Below are 16682 nucleotides of genomic sequence, written 5' to 3'. Positions count from 1 at the left end.
ATGAATACAAATATAAATGTGGCCATAAAAGTATTATTGCACATGATGAACATAATATAGTTGTATATTATTTCCATGTTTTTAAAATGACTTTGTATATGTTAACTTCATTTTTAAATACATCTCAGTGGGCCGATGCCTGAGACTCAGCAGAGTGTCCTGCTCGTGTCTCCTGCTCCTGACCAGAGTTCAGGCTCAGAGTTTTGTTGTTTGCAAACCAGAAACTCCTGTTTTTTTTTTAAGATTATTCTTTTGGCCTTTGTCTTTATTTATAGGACAGCTGAAGAGAGACAGGAAATGTTGGGAGTAGAGAGTGAGGGATGACATGCACCAAGTGATCGGCAGACTGGGAGTTGAGCTAGCGATCAGTGCGACGAGGACTGTAGCCTCTGTACAAGGGGCGCCTGCTCTACCAACTGAGTTAAACAGCGCCCCTTCACTCCTGGTTTTTAATGGATTTGTTCCTGCTGGGCCTGAGATCTGTAGCCTGGAAACAGACAATGCTTTCTTATTCACTCAGGCACATGTTCTGACCCTCCTCCTGTTCAGACAGATTTCCATCCAGTCTGATTCAGGTCAGAACCGTTGATCTAAAAAGGAGGCAGGTAAACAAACAAGATGGCCGCACTGATACAGAATGTTTTTAATTTGCTATTACATCAGTACTTAACAAACCGATCAGTCATCCTGGTTAAATGCAAATGTTAAGTGTTTGCTACTAAATCATGTCATGCCAAAACATACTTAATCAAATCAACAGGTAAGATCATCATTGAATCCACCAAAAATCTAAACCAGGCTTTGCATAGCTTAGCTTCCACCCCACTGTCAGTATCCCACAGTCTTTACTCTCTTCCTGCTGATGCCTCATGGATCCACTTGACAGCTTCAGTGTTTGTGTTTGGATGCTAATAAACTTCTGGGTTCTTTACCCTACTGGTATTTCAGGTATTTTTCTGTATGAGACAGAAGAGGAGCCACCGTCCCACAACACACAGTCAATGGAGAGGATGAATTGTTTTCCCAACTGGTGTTTAATGGACTCAGTGCTGCTCTCTCTCTCAACAGGGGGTTGACTGTGACAAAAGGTTTTCTTCTACCTCCGCCCAGGCTCACAGGCTCAGGCTGCATGTGGAGACGCTTACTGGAGATTAAGCTATATCTAAAGCTTTGGCCGTCATAGTTCATAAAAAGAATTTGAGAATACATTTTTTTATTTTTCTTTAAAAGAATCACAGAAATTATGTAAACATTACAAATAAATACATTTGTGGATAAACCAACCGAAAAGGTTTAGGTTGAAGTTAGGGTGTATTATGCCTACCCTTTATACACAACAAATTCTGTTTGGCAATCTTTCAATTACTTAACTTTAATTGTGTCATACTGAAGCAGAAAAAACAAAGTTTATCACATTTCTTGCAAAAGAGAAAAGAAAACTGAAGTTCCAAAAGAGTTCATACTGAACAATAAGACAAAAGACAAAAGGAAAGACTATCATCATGTATTAGTTTTATATTTGTTTGTATTTTTTAACCTTTTTTTAAATGTACTGAGTGAAGAACATATCTTTAATTCTGTATCAAAGCTGCTCCACAGCAATAAAATTAACTTTTTTAAGAAAGAATTCAGGTTTATGTGTAGATGTGTGACAGACAACCTGATATATAAAAACTGTACTGTAAAGATGTATGCCCTTAACATATGGGCCCTACCACGCGTCTACTACATTTAACTATGTTTTCCTACACATTAAAAAATACTTTTTAATCTTGTATCAGAAAAACGTACTAATGTTTAGTCTGGACCATAGACTGTATAAAAAGATGAAGCCAAACCCTCTCTATCTCCCCCTGCTGACTGGCTGCAGTATAGCTCATTAAGCCCGCCTCCTCCATGTTAACAGATGGGACATGAGTCAAACTATAAAATCAAAATACACATGTCCAGGTGTTCATTTTTCTGACAGGATTACTATTAATTAGTTATTTGATGCTGTGAAAAGGGGGTGTGACCTCATGATTGACAGCTCACAGGGCTCCTGCAGCGTTCTGTTCCTGTAGCAGCGTGGACAGGAGAGATATCTGTGGGTTTTGTGACACTACAGTCTATAACAGCAAGTGACATTTTCATATCTTGTCAGAAGCTATTTTTGCTAACATAAGTAATTTTCCTCCTTTATTTTACTTGTTTTTTTACAGTTTAGTCTTACAACAACACTCTTCTGTGTCTCTGCCATTAAGCTGCACACATTGTACTAACTGATCAAGTTGCTCTGAGCGAAGCCTTCAGATATAAATAAATACACGTTTTCAGCACAGTTCTAAACCGGGAACTGTGTCAGAAGTGTAGTGTGTTTTGGACTGAGAACATAATCTGACCTCACCTTAGGAAACAGCCTGTAAACACAAGGATTTATGAGCAAGAGGAAACAGCCAGTCACCGTTCATCCCTGGAGCAGCAGACTTTCAGGAGGCCAAACGACCCAGCAGACAGAAAGTCATTAAATCAGGCAGGAATGTAAAGAATGCTGTGTGGCGTGCCATAACAATGCTAATACACACCTGTAGTTTGTTTAAGTCTTTGTTATAAGCTTCATTGATTTTACAGCTGATTGCAAAGACTCCACTGTGCTCAGTTTATGGAGTGAGTTAATTATCTCAGGGGTGTGGAGGATTCTAGGAGAGGAAGCAAATAAGATTTCTCCCAGTGATCAATGTATACCGTTTAACCTGTCTGTTGTGAGAGGTCACATTATTCAGAGGGCTGATTGTCCTCTTGTGCCTGAGGGCGGCTGTCCCACATGCTTCCACATTTTTCTGTCAGGGTGTGAGCTTCTTCACTTTTGGAAATGAAACTGTTCTGATATTAAATCATACGTTTACGTCTCCGAATAAATCTACTGTGATCAAATTCTCATAATGATATATTTTGGTTCTTATATCTAAACTAGGTTTTGGGGGCGCTGGTTTAGCTCAGTTGGTAGCGCAGACGCCCCGTGTACAGAGGCTACAGTCCTCAACGCACTGATCGCAGGTGCGACACCCAGTCTGCCAATCATTTGGTGCATGTCATCCCCCACTCTCTGCTCCCCACATTTCCTGTTTCTCTTCAGCTGTCTGATCCATTAAAGGCAAAAAGCCCAGAAAAATAATCTTCAAATTGGTTTTCACTGACTGAAATCTGTGTACAGTGTGAACAAGGTTTCAGTACTTAAACAGCTATTTGATATCCTTTGATGTTACTGTCCAGTCATGCATAAATATATGCACGGCCTAAGACAGGCTTACAAGACTACAAGAAACCTATGTAGCAACATAACATAGACATAATATTAAACATATAAACTATGAGCAAACTTATGAGTAGTCTCTGCAACTTGACTTCCTTTGAATCCCCTTGTAGCAAATCTAATACAGGGGAGACACATGCATCATAAAGTACCAAGTAAGTAAAACAAGTTTACAGATTTTTAACTTGCTGACGCAGAGACTAAGTCTCTCCCAGCACAGCCTGCCATGATTTTAATACTAACTTCACAAGTAATGTAAATACTTAAATCACAATGTTCTATGTTCAGGTGTGTATTCAAGTGTCCAAAAGGCTGCATTAAACGAGAACAGGTTCACTCATATAAACAGCTGTGAGCTTTTACACGTCTTTTATCACATGGCTTAGGCCAGGTCTACACGTACATGGTTATTATTGAAAACTCAGTTTTTGCCTTTTCGTTTCCAAAAAATCCTGTCCAAATGAAAACCCGAAAAAACAACAGAAACGCTGTCATGAGAATGCCACACCAACAGGCGGCGATATACCCCGGTTCAAATGTCTGAAAATATCTATCCCGACGCCTTTGTTCCTCAATATAGTAGACGAGTAAACCAAGCAGCAACCTCAGGTGTTGAAAAAGGAAAGATGTGGACTTGGCCGTCTTTGTCCTTCAGTCATCAGTCTCACTGCTCAGAGAGGAGGATGTGTTGATCTGTTACAATAAAGACTACTAGCTAACTGTTTATGTTGGTGGAAACATTACCAGCCTGGCCCAATGAAATATCAAGTGACCCAATGTGACAGAAAAATACAAACTAACACATCATTTGGAACTTGTTGGTCACTTGGGTGCGAAGCCAAAGTCACTGCTGCCCCTTTTATTTTCCATGATTCTCCTATGTACAGAGTGTCATCCAAAAGGTCTCCTCACATTGTTTCTCATATGGTTTGTGTGACATAACTGATTCATCTTACAACGCATGGCATTGTGCAGCATATAATTATCTTTGTTTGGACCAGTTTATTCATACTGCTGAGAGGTTATACTGTATAATGTTACAATTTCATTTAGCAGACACGTTTGTCCAAAGCGACGTACATCTGAGAGTTAATACGACACAAGCAACGATCGAGACAGGAGGGAACGAAGTCAGTAAGAGCCAACAAACAGCTTCAAGTGTGATCAGATAATCTGTTAGGTATTTGAAATGGCAGAAGCATTGGTGACAGTCTGAAAGGCAAATGTTCCTTTTATGTGAATATCTGTTCCCAATTTACTGACTTTCCATGAATCACGTAAGTTAAACATGGTCTCAAACTATCAACAGCTTTTATAACAAGCGCACTGACGGACAAACTTTGTTCGTCTCAGCCTCAACATTTTTATCAGAAGAACAAATTCTCAAAGATTGTGAAACGTGGATTTTCTCACTGGGTTGACCGCTTGTAAAAGTCATGATTTCTTTAAAGGATTATTTTGAGTTTGAGTTAAAACGTTTGTTCAGAAAGACCTTTTAAAATCAGATCTGAGAAGTCCTTCAAAAGTCCTCGACAACCTGAAACCGCATTTATAAATCCAGACACCTTTAATCTAAAGGGACGAGCTACTTGTGCCATCAGTGCAGTTGTTCCCATGCTTTAATGTCCGCGTGGCTTCATACTGTACATGTGTAGTGAAGATAACTGAACACATAAACGGTTTAATGAGACGGGATCCACGGTAAGATTCCAAGGCAATAAGAAAGCTATGAGTAAGGTTCCAGACTGGATTCAAGTCAGTGTGTCATCATCTGTGGACTGCACAGCCTCTACAGCTCACTACAAGATCAGCGTTTATAAGAGTCTAGATTCAGGTAAGGACAATAATCTTCATTGGAAAATTTGGAAGAGGAGCAGTTGAAGTGGAGGATCACTGTGGGAGGAGCTGGCAAACAGAAGGCAAAAATGGAACCGTGCATGCGTCTTCAGGAATATGAACCCTTGAATAGATTGACCCCTCACAGTTCCCCTCTCAGATTTTCCCCGGGAGCTCTGTTCCACCTCTGTGATTGTTTTTAATCATACCGTCCGCTTGGAGCCAAGTAGCAGTGAGCAGTTCTCACTCAGAGAAAGACTCACCTCTGTGCTCCTGCGATGAAACGGCAGCTGAAGCAGGCGATGGCCCAATAAGGCAGGGACATGGGAGCCAGGGATGGTGGCCGTGAGGAGCCAGAGCAGCCCTAATCCTCACATGCTGTATTTATCTGCCTCTTTTGTGTCACCGGCTTAGACGCTCACTCCCCCCACATGGCATCCTATATCAGATGAATTCCTGAATGCCAGTTGGAATGTGTGTGTCTTTTAGCCAGAGTTAATGTCCCACTGAGAACAACAAAACCAGTCTGACAGCTGAATACAAAAACAAGGCAAAACTGTTGGGCTGCTGTAAAAATAAAGGTGTTTTCCCTCCTTCACTGAGGCCAGTTTGTCTCATCCAGGAGGACAATCAATGCCAGAACTTGGAATAACACTACACTTCTTACTTAAGTTAATCTTATGAAACTTTGTGAATGGGAGTGGGCGGGGACACAGACAAAAGCAGCTGCTCAGCCATCATCACAGCAGCTCCTCCCACCCGGAGCAAACACCTCCCTCCCTCCTGCTTTACTTAACTCCCATCACTCCCTCAGAGAGCTCACAGATAGCCACAGGTCACTCTCAGACCAGAGCACAGCACAGGTGTGAGTGCATCAGAGTGAGGAGACTTTTCCTACCTACACATTCATTACAGGGTTTTTATCTCAGACATTTCACTGCTGCTTGGCTGTCTGCCCTCTGCATCTCTGGCAGCTCCATTGTAGGAACGCTTTCGGACCTTCTGACCTGACCTGACTGGGCACATTGGCTTACTGGCGAGCACATTTTTAGTGTGCAAAAACCTACAAAAAGCCAGAGACATGCATTTTGATGAAATCCTCAGTGTTATCGGGGGCTTCGGGAAATTCCAGAAGCTCTTGTATGTGTGGATCTGTCTTCCTCAGATCTTCCTGGCGTTCCACATGCTGGTCTCGATCTTCTCCGGGGCTGTTCCTCCGCATTTATGTCGGGCCACATGGCCATCAGCTGGCGCTCCAGCCTCTTCGAACTTGAACCTATCTGCCTCTGACGGCAGGCCTCAGCTGTCCTGCACAGCCCCCTTCAACCACAGCGGTGCCATAGACCTTGGAAATGGACTCCCTGCTGGGAGCTGCCAGGGGGGCTGGGAGTACAGCACAGAGACCTTCCAAAACACCATAGTGAGCGAGGTGAGTGGAAAACAAGCCGCCTCTCAAAGACTCTCTGTTCAGGATTTGAATGAGGTGAAAATGTACATTTCCAGCTGATGTGTTTAACATGGGGACTCCATGCAGCTCAGGAATGTGGAGGGGTTTAGCAGTTTTTACAGTGTGCTCTGATGACATCTGAGACAGTGCAGAGATGGACTCCTGCAGTGCCGGCATCCTCGGGGCCTTCCTGCACTCTGACACAGGGCCAGGTTTTGTAACACGTGAACCTGAGGGGTGAGTAGCAGGAGCATGTGGCAACATGACAGGACAGCAGCAGATACCACAGTCACTGACGGCAGGCAGGAAATCTGCAGCTGATTTAGAAATCAACTTTATATCTTGCAAAGAAGATGCCCGGGGACAGTGACAGAGTGGATAACCTGCCCCAACGCATCAAACACAGCAGCTTAGTCAGAGGCCCAAAGCTTCAAAATATGACGATCTAGGTACCCCTCTATGGTCCTTTCTGGACGCTGTCTTCTAGTTTCATGTTGAAACGCAGCATAAGACACGTTATGGTTAAATCTGCTTGGGGCGAAGGACTGGTCAATGTTGTCCTCTTTAAGAAGTTCACTTCTTTTTAACCTTAAGTTTTTCATTGACGTTACATACTTACATTAGTTACATTAGTTTAGTTGGACCACACCTGGCACTAAAAGACAGGTCAAAGGATCACAGAAATGATTAGATTCAATAATAGGACTGACCCTCTGGGTCATACCTGGACCAAAATTCATGCCAATCTGGATCCTCAACAGAACATTTCAAGCAGCTATAGTGTTAACTAATAATTCTCAGACAGTCCAACAATCTAAATTGAGTTCATTTATCTTTCTTGCAGTGGGACCTTGTTTGCGACAACGCCAACCTGAACAACCTGGGCTCCTCCATCTACATGTTCGGCCTCCTGGTGGGAGCTGTTGTGTTTGGATGCTTAGCTGATAAGTAAGTCTGACGACATGTTGTATACTGTTAACACCCCTTTAATTCATCATGTCCTGTCTTTGAGTTGTCGGGTTTTGTTTGCATGGATTAACCAGTTTGGGAAATGTCTGGTTCCAGGTACGGCAGAAGAATTATCATCCTCGTCAACCTCGCCATCCAGGCCATCTTTGGGGTTGGTGCTGCTTTCGCCCCTAATTTCTACGTCTACACGGCTCTTCGCTTTGTGGTTGGAACATCTATCTCTGGTGTCATCATGAATGCCTTTGTCCTCGGTCAGTGTCTTCGTTAAAGTTAAAGCTTTCTGAGTTTTTTTCATATATTAGAAACCTTTGAAAAGACTCAAGTCTGAGACCGCATCACATCTAATTACCAAAGTTAAATCTCATGAAAGACTTCTGCAAAGACTGGGTATCCTGCAAGGTCACTGTTTATACACCTGCTGAGATGATTTTCCATCCTGCTGGAAGAAAATTAACAGTGGACAGGACAGAGTTATAGAAACTCTTTTGGATGCAGTGGCTTGTGCCTCCACAGGGTCCCCTCGATGTTTAGTATCCATCAGGTTCTCTGCTTCCTGTTAGGGGCTGGAGAGAGCGCACCTATTGAGCTTTGGACTTTGAATATGATCTACTTTTATCTACAACTTTGGGTAGATGGCAGCTCAGTCTGTAGGGACTTGGCTTGGGAACCGGACGGTGGCCGATTGAAGTCCTGGTACGGACCAAGCATTGAATTGGGGCTGGTAGCTGGAGAGGTGCCACTTCCTTTCCTGGGCACTGTCAAGGTGTCCTGAGGCAAGGCACCAAACCCCCAACTGCTCGGGGCACATGTCCAAGTGTAGCCCCCTCACTCTGACATCTCTCCATTAATGCACGTCCATAGGGTCAACCATGTGTGTATTTCCAGCCTATGTGTGTGTAGCATGTAAATCTCTCTTCTAGACTAAACTGATATGTGGAGAGTATTGCCAGCATCCTTGGTCTCTTTGGTTCCTTTTGTAAAGCAATTTCATGTTGCAAAGCCAAAACCATAAGGCTTTGCAAAGGTGGGGATTGTAATCCCCAGGTAAGATAGTGCACCATGGTTTTGGGCAATCCAACTGTGACACATTACTATACTGCCATCCCAGTACAGTAGAGCTATAAGGGAGTACTTTGAAGGTGCTTATAACGGTGCAGAATTGCATTTGAAAAACTCAAAAGCAAAGTGTCTTTGCAGAAAGAATGTCACAGGTACTCAAGATAATTCACAAACCTCACTTAGGTTTTCTTGTAGCCTCTGTTTGCCAAATGAAAGCGTTAACAGATTCACAGTTTCACTAAGTAGGTTAAGAAACAGAAGCAGGAGGATCGCCACAGAGGATCCTTAACTTAACAAACTCATTTAACTAACTAATAGTGTTTTTCTCTCTCCAGCTTTCAATATATAAACTGCTTTAATCGATCAGTTTAAAATCTTGTGTATCTATATTTAGTCTCCAAACACGTCTATGACTCAAGTTTCTCCGTCCTGTTTGTGTCTCTTTCAGGCACAGAGTGGACAGGATCCAAGCAGCGCATGTTGGCTGGTCTTATCACCGACTACTTCTTCGGTTTTGGCTACATTCTGCTGGCCGGAGTCGCGTACCTCATAAGAGACTGGCGTAAATTGCAGCTAGCTATTTCAGCACCTGGTTTCCTCTTCATCTTCTACATCTGGTGAGTCAGAGGGCAGTGCAGTGACCCACATTTGAACAGTGTGCACTGTGTGCTCGGAAACACAGTTTCTTAAGTTTCCAAAAAGATTACTTTAACAGTATATTCAGAAAACTAACACCAGACTGTCTGAGCGTGCTGCGATTTTGTGTTTAAAAGATAAAGGAGATCCTTTTTCATCCCCTGTGATTGAAGACTAAATGTATACTGAATGACAAATGGTGCCAAATTCCTCAATATCTTTACTGTAGCAGTCCAGGAAAATTCACTGCCCTACTTTTAGGAGCATCTGTGGTTGTCTCATTTGTATCTGTCAGACATACTGTAACTGATAACCTGTTTAATGTAATATATTTAATCTACCAGTGTTGATTAACTTAAGTAGTAAAGTGAGCAATTTGAACATGAATTTCTCAATACTTTTAGGGTGTTGCCAAAGTCAGCTCGCTGGTTAATGGCCAATGACAGGAAAGAGGAAGCGTGGGAACTGATCCAGAAAGCAGCACAGATGAATGGGAAGCCCCTCACTAAAGACCTGGAGATGTGTCAGGTAATATTTACTAGTCTACAGATATATTTGATTTACCTGTAAGTTATGTTGTGAAATTTAACCTTTGCTAAGCCCCATTCTCCTTGCCGACGTAGCTTAGTTAAGAAGTCCAAACAGAATTTCTAATTAGAAATTTAGCTTGTTGGAACCAATTCTATCTGATTTAATCCAACAGGGCTCTAACCTAAAGGATTATATGATTACGAAAATCTTTAAGGCTGTCCTATCGGATGAATGCTTATAAAAGTCCAAAAGGATCTGGACTTGAAACAAAGATTTCAGTGTGCAGTTAACATTAATAACAGACTCTTATTCTGTTACACTAGTGTTTAATTCTGGATTCTGATTGGTTTATTACGGCATTGGGAGGTCTGTTATTTCTCGATAACAGACCGTTGTTATGAAGAACAGACCAATCGGGAGGACTAACTGTAATCAATCCGCCGAAAGAAGTCTGGTAAATTTGACCTCTCTCTGTTTACAGAGGGAAACAAGAAAAGAGACGAAAACAGCGGAGAGAAAGTGATAAAGGTTAAACGATGCAGAAACTGAAGACGGCACATGAAGTAAAAATTAAAAAACGACTAGCCTGGCTTATTTTAATGTGAGTAATAACAGCTAGCTTAGCTCATTTTAATGTTAGTAGTAACAGCTAGCTTAGCTTATTTTAATGTGAGTAATAACACCTAGCTTAGCTCATTTTGATGTGAGTAATAACAGCTAGCTTAGCTTATTTTAATGTGAGTAATAACACCTAGCTTAGCTCATTTTAATGTGAGTAATAACAGCTAGCTTAGCTCATTTTAATTGGAGTAATAACAGCTAGCCTAGCTCATTTTGATGTGAGTAAAAACAGCTAGCGTAGCTCATTTTAATGTGAGTAATAACAGCTAGCTTAGCTCATTTTAATGTGAGTAAAAACAGCTAGGTTAGCTCATTTTCAGAAGGCTACATAGTTAACCGTTGCTATGGATGCAGCTTTCTCTGTGAGTGTTACGAACTATTTTTAAATGTGTCAGGGTCAAGCTCACCCTGTTGGGGTTTAATTCTGCGAATTATCCTAACTTGGGATAATGTATATCAGCTGCTAGCTTATTTTGGTTGAAGTTGCAGAGTTAAATCTTACCTACCACATCCAAAAAAAGCAGGACAAACATGTTAATGCCAGAATTCTTCACCATTGTTAAACACTACACAGTGGATATGCTAATCATGAACTAGTGTTTTTTAATGTAACTTCAAAGCCTGTTAACTTATAAGTGAGTGAAGTGTTCATCTCTTTAGGACGTAAAACTGGTTTGTAGTGCTGTAGGCAGTAAGCTAGATAGCCAAACATGCTAATGCTCACAGCTTTCATTGGCGCAAAATATGAACACTGTTTAATTCTTTCCTCACATGTTTGCTGTTGTGTGTTTGGCTAAGAAAGGCTGCAAAAAACATGGCCCTGAAAAGTGATTAAATGCAGTCTGACTGTAGTCCCAGGTACAATGCTCTTATTGGACACTCATTTGTGGGTTTTTGCTGATGGACATTTACTTACTAAGCAGCACACAATGTATTGTCTTTGTAAACATGTAACTAAGCCATGCATATCATCATGTAAAGAAAATCTATATTTGATCGACATAAAAGATCAAATAATGAACATACTGAACATTTCCTTTTGCTTTACTGGGTGTGCAAACTAAAACCTGTATGCTATAGGTACTGGACCATCAAACGAAGGCTCTGTCTCACTCTGAGGCAACCATAACGACTTTGCATATATGTTTCCATCAATCATTATCACTTAAACATGCAAACTACTTAAACAGTGCTGTGTTTGTCACTTTATTACCCTAACTTCAAAGTCTCCTTGTCTGACTCTCTGTTTAACAGGTCTATAAAATCGAAGAAAAAACAGGGGTGAAGAAGAAACACTCAATCATTGACCTGGTTCGAACCCCAAAGATGAGGAAGCAGTCCTTAATTGTGTTTTATCTCTGGTGAGTATGAGCAGAATTTTACCTTCTTCCTCATATCAAGACTTAAGTTCAGAAATCTGAAGGTGCATCCTTTTCTCCAGCATGCCAACGAAGGAGACACATAAGACTGTACTTATTGGGGCACCAATTTTGCTCAGATGATTCAGCAGCCATGTGCAGAAGCACAGTCCTCGGGCCTAGGTTCAGGCATGGCCCTCTGATGGCTTTTTGTGCATGTCTACTCCACCCTCTCTTCCCTGGATTTCCGGTCCCTGTCCAGTTGAGTAAAGGCAAGGGGCCAGAAAAAAATAATAATAAATAAACTTAGCTTTACCAGAAGCTCTGTAGAGTTCAGACATCTGACTGAACCAGCCCCGTTTGAGTGTAGACAATATAAAATGAGGTTCATAAAAGTGAGGCTACAATGCCTAGGTCTGATAACTGTGCCATTATTCACTCTGCATTCAGCAAGGGGGTGATTTTCTCCTTGGGAGGTACAAAGAAAATGTTACTGTGCTGTATTGCTGCAGTGAGCTCTGCACAAGTTACGTGTGTCTTTTTATCACGACTCCTCTGGGTTTTATCATTTCCTGCTCCAGGTAGAAACAATCTCACACAAATGTCTAATAGGATAAAATAATAAAGAGATGATAATAATAATTTTCAGCTTCCTAATATTCTAGGAAAACACACAAACGTCCACCTGGACTCACTGAAGAACTTATTCGTATTTGGAGGTCAAAGATCAAGATCAATGTTCCGCGATAGCTGTCTCATTCTCATGAAAGCAATATCTGTTTGTTTGTTTGTTTTTAATGTTCTTTTCCTCTGGGATAACAATGTCATCTGTGTTCGATAAGAGGTCAGTCCCAATCTCCTACAATCCGTTATTCTGCAGAGAGACAGACAGAGAGAGAGAGAGAGAGAGAGAGAGAGACAGAGACAGAGACAGAGAGAGAGACGTTCTCTGGTTTTAAGTCCCTTCTGTAGAGACTGAAGAGAATCTAACCTCAAACCTTTACTTTATTTACCTTAATAAAGTAAAACAGGACCCACACAGGATTATAATTATCACCTAATCCCACAATGTATTTTATTTGTAACTTATATCTAACTTTTTTTGGTGGAGAAAATGATTAAAAACTGACCAAAATAAACCAGTACTTCTATGTGTGTAGACGAGCGGCTCCTCTGTCACTTTAACACTTAGTGGGATTAGAGGCAGCTCTTTAGGAACACTGGAATGCACTCATGAAGCTCATTCATTTTAACGAGCATGCTCACTCCTACTCACTGAATGCAGAGCAGAGCACTGCAGACACAGGCTGCGGTCAAACAGTCAAACAAATTCCCTGAAGTTGTTTTAGGAAGACATAAGCTTCTCTCACACATGCTCCTGACAATTTCAGGACCGTTTGACCCCGACATTACCCAGAGTTTCACATGTCCCGACATGTCCCCGACTTCGCCTCACCATTCCACCTCCGTGTGTTCTACATAGAAGGATCACTCGCAGATAAATAATCTTATTTATTAGAGTAAAACAACAAACACTTTTCAGCTATTAGCCAGTATCAGGGTCAGTAAACAGCAGAAATTACGCTCACATAGGCAGGTGAGGTTTGACCATGGAACTGGAGTTACATGTAAGAAAGATGCCTTACAGATAACGTTTGACTTTTTGATTGAAGGTTGGAGTAGTTGCTTATGCCCATTCTTGACTCTTTTTTCAACATGAATCCCCTCCAGTATAACTGTATGAAGTGTATGTTGAATTTATGCCTGTTTGACTTAGAGCTCTACTACTTGTGTGTGGCTTTAATGTTTCTGTTGCATGGTGTTGTGGGAAATTATTATATATTCTCATTCATGTTATACATGCATATTTAGTGTTTCCTAAAGTAAATAAAAAGGAGGCATTTAAGCTCGTTTTCTTGACATTTACAGAACAGCTCTTGTCAGGGCTGCCACTTAAATACTTCTTGGTCATATCACTCGGACAGGAACCTTTTTAAACAAAGAGGACCGTTTGACCTCAGCCTGTGAACACTTCAGGAGAGAGTATTGAGCGGCTGCCCAAACGTAACCACACTCGTCTCCACACTTGAAGAGAAGTTGTTGCTAAGTCGCTCTGCTATGTTTCCACTTTTACCGTTCCAGGTTTGCCAACGTGCTCGTGTACTACGGCCTGTCTCTCAACATATCTGACCTTGGAATGAACATCTATCTGACGCAGATGATCTTCGGCCTGGTGGAGATGCCTGCTCGCACCATCACCCTGTTCACCCTCAACCGCTCACGCAAGATCTCACAGCTAGCTTTCCTGGCTGTGGGCGGCACAGCCTGCCTGCTCACCATCTTCATCCCAAGCGGTACGAACTCACAACATCAAAACTTAAAGGCCCTGCGTATTTTTAAAAAATAGAGTTGGCGGGTTGGAAATGAGGTTTACTTTATTTTTCCTCTCCTGTAGACCTGTCTGTCATCAAAACGGTGCTGGCCATGATTGGGAAGTTTGGGATCACAGCCTCTCTTTCCATTATCTACGTCTACTCAGCGGAGGTGTTCCCCACTGTTATCAGGTGAGAGTCAACTTCTACCTAGAAGCAGCTTCACCCTGTTCTGACCCGGGTGCTGTCTGCTTCTTAAACATGTAAGGGGCCCACTGGGTTAATATTCCTCGAGGATGTCAGACATTTGTTTTGCTTTGAGATTATTGATTGATTTATAAACAAGCAACTCTTTAAATTAGATTCTATAAGTAACTGATCACAACGTTAAGATCCAGAACAATCGTTACAACCAGACGCTGGAACATCAGACTGAGGTACAGTAGTGTTAATGTTAATGTTAGTCTGCAGTTCAGTCACACGTTTACAGGAGGACACAGAGGCAGACAGCTTTCAGCTTTAACACAAGCTTCCTTTGTACTGTATGTACAGGGCTGTGGTGCAGCTTGTACAGACTGCATGGTGACACTAACAAAGCTGGAACAAAGTCACTGTATTTTCCTCTGTTAGTGCATAGTATGTTAGTACATGTACTAACAGATGTTTGAAATACTTTGTCCAGCCTCAATGGGGACAAGCAAAATACATATAAGTAAACAATAACCGCCGCTTCTTTAGCTATAGCGCCCCCTTCTGCTGGAATGCTGCTGCTGTCCGTCATTTCACCTGCCGATGTGACGTTCCAGCACTTTGCATTGTGGGATACAGTAGGCGAGGTAGACTGGTCCGATGCATACTGGAGATTTTCTCCGAATCAGTACGACATCCGGGTATTTTTGGCACACTGCACATTTTGCTTTTGTTTGTATACTACAGACTACATTTAGACCACATCAGTACAGCACGTACTGATTTAGGATAGTGTGGCATTTCAAACACAGCAAGTCTGTGAGGAGAGCAAAAGCAGGCGGAACATAATCCGCTGTAATGCCATCCCGGCTCCCATCAGCGTGATCTGACGACGATTTAGCTTCTTATTAATCTCTGTAAACAGACATCTGCATGCTAACAGCTAACAATCTGTTCTAGATCTAACATTTAACTTGAGATGAATTCCCTTGACGCTGTGTCACTAAAGCCGTTCAGCGTTCAGATTTCCCGACTTCCTCGAATGCATCAGATGGATCCGACCTCCGTTCAACAAACGAGCATTTTTAAAGTTTTCTTCTCCTCTTGAGGACAGACCTGACAAAGCTTGAATTTTTACTTCTTACAAATCAGCATCATGATGTTGAAATTTGGGCAAAGGTAAGACCCGTTAATAACAAGTCAATCACAAGAGAACGGTTTCTCTTTCTGTAACAATGCAGCACGCGGAAAAGGAAGTCTTGGCGGGAAGACAATTATTGCTTACCACCCGGCACGTTCACCGGTGTGCCCAGAGGCTGTATCGTCTCAGACAGTAGCCAATGGGACCCCAGATTGCAGTGTTCATAAAGGGAGCATTCATTGCATGACTGATATACCAGACTGGGATAGCTTTACCTGGACTGAACTAATAAACTGAAAACTGAGTGGTGACTTAGAGAGGAATGGATTGCAGCCGCTGACTGTATCTTGTAACTTGTACTTGTCCCTGATATCAGCCCCATCTCAAAATAATGTTCCGGTGTAAACAGGCCCTTAAAGTTTTGCAGCTTAATGCAATGATGCTTCTGATTGTGAAGCTGTGAACACCTCCACACTCTTCTTTACAGAGTGTTGACAGAGTTCAAATCCATCCAACTGTTCATGATCAGCTTCGAAGAGAGGGGAAAGGTCTTATTCCAGTTTGTTATGAAGCCCAGACTCGACTGATGTGATACCAGTCCTACCATCAGTCATGCAGCTTCCTCCCTGCAGCAAGCAAACAAGAGTCCACGTCTCCACACAGTTGGAGAAAGCGTGTCTGTCTGTACCGGGGTTGATCCTTGGACAGCACCAAACTGCTCTCATTCCTGTCACTCACAGACAGAACGGGATCGGTATCGGCTCCATGTGCGCTCGGACCGGAGGAGTCCTGGCTCCCATGATGTATCTTCTGAAGGGCATCAGTCCTCAGGCTCCAATGGTGCTGTGTGGCCTCTGCCCCCTGCTGGGCTCTGCCCTCACCCTGCTTCTACCTGAGACTGCTAACAAGCCGCTGCCTGACACCATTGAAGATGTGGAGGGATCCAACCTCAGGTGAAACCAACACTTTGTGTTTTTAAAGGGTCAGTCACCCAAACACTCAAAACATGATGACTTGCCTCTCGTGTTATCTTTCTTTTTCCCGTTCTTGACGTACCAGTAACTGTTTCATATCTTTCTGTCTTTCTCTTTTTCAGTGAGGAGGATGGTGGAGTGAAGCCGGTCGTCTGTGAGACTTCTCTGAAGAAGACGGATGGCGTCTACAGCAGGACAGACAGATGAACCGCAGCAGCATCACTGCATCAATGCATGAGTCCTCTGGGAGCCGTTAG

General features: G+C 42.3%; 1 protein-coding gene across 1 annotated transcript; it reads left to right on the top strand.

Annotated features, from left to right (window-relative positions):
• The first annotated feature begins 6209 nt into the window (after positions 1 to 6209).
• On the top strand, positions 6210 to 16408 carry LOC138585240 (organic cation transporter protein). Its single transcript, XM_069657531.1, has 9 exons — positions 6210 to 6557; positions 7420 to 7523; positions 7641 to 7795; positions 9052 to 9220; positions 9644 to 9767; positions 11646 to 11752; positions 13892 to 14103; positions 14205 to 14313; positions 16192 to 16408. Exons 1-9 carry the CDS (start codon positions 6210 to 6212, stop codon positions 16406 to 16408), a joined length of 1545 nt encoding a protein of 514 aa, XP_069513632.1.
• The last annotated feature ends 274 nt before the right edge of the window (positions 16409 to 16682 follow it).

The sequence above is a fragment of the Semicossyphus pulcher genome, unplaced genomic scaffold (genome assembly GCF_022749685.1).
Source record: "Semicossyphus pulcher isolate SPU_LCO1_2020_fin unplaced genomic scaffold, fSemPul1.0.p SCAF_11, whole genome shotgun sequence".
NCBI classification, from domain to species: Eukaryota; Metazoa; Chordata; class Actinopteri; order Labriformes; family Labridae; genus Semicossyphus; species Semicossyphus pulcher.
Note: the sequence above shows the minus strand (reverse complement) of the source record. Positions and strands in the feature narration are given on the sequence as shown.